The sequence below is a fragment of the Pundamilia nyererei genome, unplaced genomic scaffold, assembly GCF_000239375.1.
Source record: "Pundamilia nyererei isolate P.nyererei 1_Seehausen unplaced genomic scaffold, PunNye1.0 scaffold00055, whole genome shotgun sequence".
Classification (NCBI taxonomy): domain Eukaryota; kingdom Metazoa; phylum Chordata; class Actinopteri; order Cichliformes; family Cichlidae; genus Pundamilia; species Pundamilia nyererei.
In genome coordinates, this window is record NW_005187456.1 from 441,089 (window position 1) to 447,600 (window position 6,512).

The window sequence follows — 6,512 nt, forward strand, 5'->3', positions numbered from 1 at the left end:
GTAAGTTACCAAACAAACAAAACAACAACAAAAAAACAGTGTTAAAAGAAAAACTTTGCATTATTTATTCTTTTTCCTCCATTTGGTGTTTTTTCATGGTGACAGAGAGCACGGTCTTAAAAAATCTGTCCCAAATCTCCCCAAAAGTGTCATTCCTGCTCATCAAGCCATTCAGTGACCCTGAGTCACTGAGAGATCACTTCCACTGAGGGAGAAAATTCTCATTGTAGGATAAAAGTTCAATGGACCCAAACAACACCAAAAAATGACCCACAGTAAGTAAAAGAGCCACTGGATGGCCTACTTAAATATAAAAGGCCAAGGCTTTGCTTTCCATCCAATGTCTCCCAGCTGGAGCATACCCCAGCTGTCAAAGGTGGAGTACACTTAACCTGTCATAGAAAAACACCCATTCACACCATTTAACCTAACCCCGCTGTGGGAGGAAGCTGGAGTACCCAGAGAGAACCCATGTATACGGCACACAATAAGAAGAGACAGAGGATTTAAACCCCTGATGTTCTCACTGTGAGGCAGCAGGACTAACCACTGCTCCACCATGTTGCGGTTTTGTTTTCAGTCCTTTATTTTCCAAAATTATTCCGCAATCTCATTATGTTTTTAAGATTAGTTACATTGTTATGGGATTTATGAACTGATTATTATCAGTTTATGGTCTGTTGGACTCCTCAGGTTTTAGGAAGTGTTTTTTTTTTAACATCATTTATCACTTGCAAAAATACAATAATTATATAGATTTTTTTAGTGTGCAATAACCTCTTCTGAACATTGATTGTGGATATAAATAACACAAATACTCAATCCAGGTCGTGAAAGGAGGTTTGTTTCCCAGGGGAAAAAAACCCTGTTTTCTGCCTGCATCCTCACTAAAGTGATGCTGTGCTCCTCATCCCTAAAGCATGACATCATTGTGAAAGGCTGGTCCTCTGCGCGCGTGCCGCTTGAGGGGCGTTCACTGCCGCAAATCACGGGCTGTGACTGCGCCGCCGTTGTTGCAAAAGGGGCGCGGGCTTTTTATTGTTACCGTCGTTGCATCAACCTTTCAGCGGCTGCATGAACGAGGCTCTATTGATCAGTGCGCAGTTGCGTGGGGGCATCGTCATCTAAGAGGAAGCGGCGAATCAAGGATGAAGAAACAGTGTTTCACCTGAACGTTTGACACTCGAACGCACCACCTGCGAAAGAGACTTCCGACCAAATGCAATAAAATAAACCGACAGATCTGATCTGTTATTATCTAGTCCCACTCTAGCAAGTTGTCATTGCGTTCATTGTCTTCATATGGCTTTAATTAGCGGGACCGAATCAGGAGAATAGGAGTGATATAACACAGCCGGTCCGAGCCATGGCAGTGAGGATATCGGAGCCGCTCTGTCAGCCCTGCGGTTACCATGAAGCATTTAAAGGTAAGTCCCAGCATCACGCTTTTTAGTCGGGTTCATGCAGCGTTTTGAGGCGTTTCAAGTTCACTTCGGGGGAGTGCGCCCTGCAGGCTCCGACTCCTTACAGCCCACTGACCACTCCCCTTCAGTCCTCATCAACCATCCTTCCTTGGACCTGTAGAATAGACAGCATGTGCGCACTGATTTATAGTCTGCAATGGTGCACCCGTGTGCTTCTGTTAAGAGATTATTTTTTCCGGCAAATGTGAGAAATGTCATGGAGTGATGTGACTGCTCTGTGGTCAGTGGAGTTACAGGTGAAGAGACCTCTGATGCCTGTCCAGCTGAGTCCTGAGCAGGTGGGCCTGGAGATGCTGTGTCTTTGTGGGCAGCTGGACCTCCTCATCAGGGCACAGATGCAGCAGGTAGATGTATGTCTCCTCAACTTTGTGTTAGTTTTCATCAATTTTCAAGTGAAACTTCAGTCAGATGTTCCATCAAACATTTCATTATTCAAATGTGAATCTGGTGAGAATATGGAGGGCCAAAAGTGCCAAAATGAAATAATAAAATAAAACACACACATCATTAAACACAAAAGTAAATGTGTCATCAATTAATCTAAATGGGAAAAAATATAACTTATACATGTTGGTATGTGGTAAGGACTTGAGGAGGTCAGGGATCCCAGAATATATTTTGAAAAAAATTACAAGCAGCAGTTCCCAAACTGTAAGTAAAGGTTTGTGATACTACTTTTTCTGTGTCACCAAATACATTTTTTAGGATTTTTAGGTGAGACCACTGTGGCATAATCTTAAAAATCTGGTTGATTTGTCAAGATAGAGTCAGTTTGCAAAAGTGCTCCTATGCTGGTGACACAGAAACTGCAGTACTTTAAAACTTCACTTAATTTTCACTTCACAAGTTGTTGTTGGTTTTTTTTTTATGATGGTGCTCTTGGATCCCCATAGTCTACAGCAAATAAACAGTCATTTTGGATGCACAGCTAATGTTCCTACACACCTAATAAATCAGTCAATTAGCTTTGGGTGGGTAGCTGGTTAATTACTCTGTACTGTCACACACAGACCTTAGATCATTGTATTAAGAGAACAGGAAGTGCACTGGACAGGACCTAATGAGCAAATTAATGCCCATACACATATTGTGACCTAATTTGGGACGTGCACATGGATTTTTTTCCATCATCGTCATTTCTTTCCAGCAGCTTTTCTCGAGCTTAAAACTAAATAACAATGTATAATTACGATGTTTATTATGTTAATGATGATGTTTATAACACAATAAATAACACCAGGAAATAGTAATTATGGTGTAACATTGTTCAGTCTGTACTGCTTTGATGTTTAATCACTGTTACTCTGTCACAGTTCCAGGAGCAGTTAGGACACGGGTGTAGTCCAGAGGAGTCAGACACATTCCAGGCTCAAGGTATGTGTGATGAAATCTAAGAACAAAAGATGTCTTGGATATTTTCTGATATTCTGTATATATATATATATTTTGTTTATGGCTTAAAGGATCTGAGATTCTTGACCAGATGCTGCAGTGCCTTGAACATCTACCAAAGCCTATGCCACAGTTAGAGGTATGACCTTAAACCGTTCTGTCCTAATGAAACAGTAACATTAGAAACAACTGAGCACTTCACATATTATCCGCCCCCAACCCCTAAAACAGTGAGTTGTAACTGTCAATATCAAGGATCAAGTGGTGCATGTGTTTCCTCAGGACTACCTGGACATGGTGGGACTGTCAGCAATGTTTCCTCGAGTTGAGGTGTTCCTTATTCAAGGTAGTCCTGTTGACATGCTGGAAAGGCCACCAATGGATGGTGAGAGGAACGTGTTTCCAATTCATACACACAAACACGTAACTTTTCCTGTATGTTGACAGTAACATTATTAATTTATTGTTAAATCTTTGAGCATAAGGCATCTTTAATGTGTTTGTAGACTGACAGTATATTGAGAAAAGACCATCCCCTTGTTACTTTCCTTTCCTTGTGGTCATGGTCAAGTCTCTGTGAACAGAGACTTGACCACTAGTGGTGCAACGGATCAAAAATCTCACAGTTCGGATCGGATCACGGTTTCAAGTCACAGATCGGATCAATTTTCGGATCAGCAAAAAAAGAAAAAAGACAAAAATTTTACATTTACTTATTGAATTATTTTTGCCTGTTAAAAACATTCAACTCAAGACTCATTCCAAGCAATAATTAAAAAAAAAAAAGATACAATATAGGGCAGTATAGGGCTTTGTATCTCAATTCAGTTCAATTCAATTTTATTTATAAAGAGCCAAATCACAACAACAGTCGCCTCAAGGCGATTTATATTGTAAGGTAGACCCTACATTAACACATACCGCTAATTATATCGCACACCGCTGTGATATAATGAGCTGTCACGGTCACGTAGCTTTCCGTTGCCCTGGAAGTCCACCCATTTGTAGTAGTTAGGGCAACAGAAGATGCCTGGGACAGTTCAGCCATAACTTAAATCTTTTCCTGCTCATACATGCTTGGAACGATCTTGCCACTAAAGTGAACACGCAACGGGATATCATTGCCCCTTGTTAAACCCCTTGTTTTGCACAACGGAATATGGCCTCAAGTCTGCAGCTAAACACCCCAATAGCTTTTGTAATAGCTTTAGCCCGGTCGGACTGGGCAGCAAAGGGCTGCTTAAATACCGCAAACTCCTCTGCTCCTCCACTTGGACCGCTAGCGCGGGCCATAACTATCACTTGACAGGCCCACCACGCACATACACATACTTTTTTTTCTTCTTTTTCGAATCTTCAGATCACGTGCGTACCGAACCGTGGAGTGGGATCGGTTCGGATTACGGATCAACCGTGATCCGTTGCACCACTACGTGGATGCTTCTTAACTAACAATGTCTATAAAACAAAAAAACAAGCATGTGAGAGTTTCTTTGTAGGACTTTTCCTTTTATTGCAGTTTTTGACTCTTAAGTTCTGCTGCCTTGATACTTCTGTTGCAGAATACTACTTCCACATTGCCAAACTGAACCAGCTCCTTGTGCTGAGTCAACAGCTAGAAGAGGATATCAGGCACCTTGGAAGTCATAAGTACATTGCCCACCAGCTCTCAGTTATATATGTAAGAGTGATGAACTATAACCATCCTCTGTTTAGCTGTGCCTTTTGCAAAATGTGTGCATTTTGTTTCATTCCACAAAAATTTGCTTTGTGCTATTTAATGTCTCTGTTTTACAGCAAGTCCTCAGCTCTTTCAGGGGAATTCAGGTCTTCTCAGAAATAAAGAAGGATATTGAGGCCAACTTCAAACAGATGAAACAGTCTCTGGTGGTAGAGGAAGGCTCAAGGCATGAGCCTCAGCTGGCTGTTCATTATATCAACTGGTGGGTTTACATTGAAATAATTAGCTGTGAATGAGGTGATGATTAATTCAGCAAGAATCTGATGGCAAACATGTTCTGTTCTCTGTGCAGGATATTAGAAATAACTCAAAGCTTAACATCGATGGTGCTGTTACTGCCAGACGAGCTGACAGATGATGTTCACCAAGCCGTGACCTTCGTGTCTCAGTTCCTGTCCTGACTCACGCTGAGGAACGCCTCTGTATCTATGAATCCTTCTCCAGGGCTCTCCCGCTTCAAAAGCAACTGATTATGTTACGACCATTAAAAGGTGCTACACAATACGATTCTACAGAATAATAGTGGGGTTGAATAGCCCACCTGTTTAGAACCACATAGGTTTTTTGTACATCGTCTTTTGGAGTGCGGCCCTTGTTAGTCCCTGTGCTGAATCGGTTGGTTGGAGCTGAATGTAAGCTTATTGAATCCCATCTTGCACTAATGTTACATTTTTTAAACCTAAAGCAGAATAATAAAACTGAATGCAATGAACGCAAGTTGTATGACATGTTTGCTCTTTGTGGCTGATAAACTCATTGATGAATGAGTGTCAGAGTCAAAAAACAGCTATAAAGGGACACCAGGTAACACAAAACCACAAATTGATACAATTTGACTCAAAATAACCACAAAGTCAAACCACACAACCACACATCTACAGTGACTACAAAGTAGCGTTAGACTACACATGCAAAATGACCCTAAAGTAACAAAAATTCCTGAAAAAAAGGCAAAGGTAACAAAAATAGCATGAGACGCTACCTTGAACTCATGGGCCACATACCAGGACATGGGCCATCACATAATATGTCCTATTAGGAGACCATCTCTCCTGGTATGAGGAGAGATAGGCGGGCAGTAGAGGGGCATCACCACTCTCTTCATACATGGGAGCAAGTTCCCACAGAGCACATGGTGGTGAATGTTACATTGCTTACATCATCCAGCATAACAGATTTGGCAGTGGGTCATTCAATATCTGGGACCACATGCTCTCCATGTATTCACCAACACCAAAATATGTAAAAACTTCACAGATGATGAAGACACAGATGTCAGTGACAGGTCCTTGTGTTCCCCAGACTTGAATCCAATTGAGAACCTCTGATATGTTATGTGTCAGTGCATCCAATGCTGCCAACAGACAGTCCAGGAGCTCACTGATGCCCTGAAGGTCTGTGAGGTCCACGAGAACAATATTGTCTGTCTCAGTAGAAGCATACCCAGACATTGTTGGGAGTGTATGCAGACATGTGGAGGCCACACACACACACACACACACACACACACACACACACACACACACACACACACACACACACTGAGCCACATTATGATTCACGTTGGATGAGCGTGTGATTTCAGTTTTTATTAACAGCATGAAAATGAAAAAGACGGAAAAACCTTCAAAACCCTCATTTCACTTCAGTCATTGGTGCACCCTGAGGATTGTTATTGTTTTGAATATCAGGCCACATAACCCCAACTAATTAGGTAAATTGGCAACAGGAAAGTAACATGAGCTGCTGTAAAAAGAGCATGACTCCATTAAAAGAGGTCCCGAACTAGCGAGCAGATGAAATCCTATCTCAAGCAAGAGTGGGAGGACATTTGGCTTTCAAAACCACAGCATCTGCTCTCTCGAGTACCCAAACACAAAGTGTTGCTGTATGAA

The 6,512-nt window shown here is 41.7% G+C and overlaps 1 protein-coding gene across 3 annotated transcripts; it reads left to right on the forward strand.

The window, feature by feature from the left end:
* Window positions 1–994: 994 nt before the first annotated feature.
* On the forward strand, window positions 995–5,322 carry LOC102197480 (uncharacterized). 3 transcript variants are annotated; one of them, XM_005733772.1, is made up of 8 exons: window positions 995–1,427; window positions 1,710–1,834; window positions 2,798–2,858; window positions 2,948–3,015; window positions 3,159–3,261; window positions 4,439–4,557; window positions 4,674–4,819; window positions 4,910–5,322. In XM_005733772.1, the coding sequence occupies exons 1-8, from the start codon at window positions 1,367–1,369 to the stop codon at window positions 5,016–5,018; spliced, it is 792 nt and encodes a 263-aa protein (XP_005733829.1). In that variant the 5' UTR covers window positions 995–1,366; the 3' UTR covers window positions 5,019–5,322. The 3 variants fall into 3 exon arrangements, with proteins under 3 accessions (XP_005733829.1, XP_005733830.1, XP_013766493.1); XM_005733773.1 differs by having other exon boundaries at window positions 1,710–1,828; XM_013911039.1 differs by having other exon boundaries at window positions 1,389–1,834.
* The last annotated feature ends 1,190 nt before the right edge of the window (window positions 5,323–6,512 follow it).

What these genes read in the sequence shown, in the direction of transcription:
- LOC102197480 (XM_005733772.1), top strand. Translation starts at nt 1,367, where the DNA reads ATGGCAGTGAGGATATCGGAGCCGCTCTGTCAGCCCTGCGGTTACCAT. An exon ending in TTACCATGAAGCATTTAAAG is followed by an intron (nt 1,428 to 1,709) that starts GTAAGTCCCAGC and finishes CTCTGTGGTCAG; the next exon opens with TGGAGTTACAGGTGAAGAGA. An exon ending in GGAAAGGCCACCAATGGATG is followed by an intron (nt 3,262 to 4,438) that starts GTGAGAGGAACG and finishes CTTCTGTTGCAG; the next exon opens with AATACTACTTCCACATTGCC.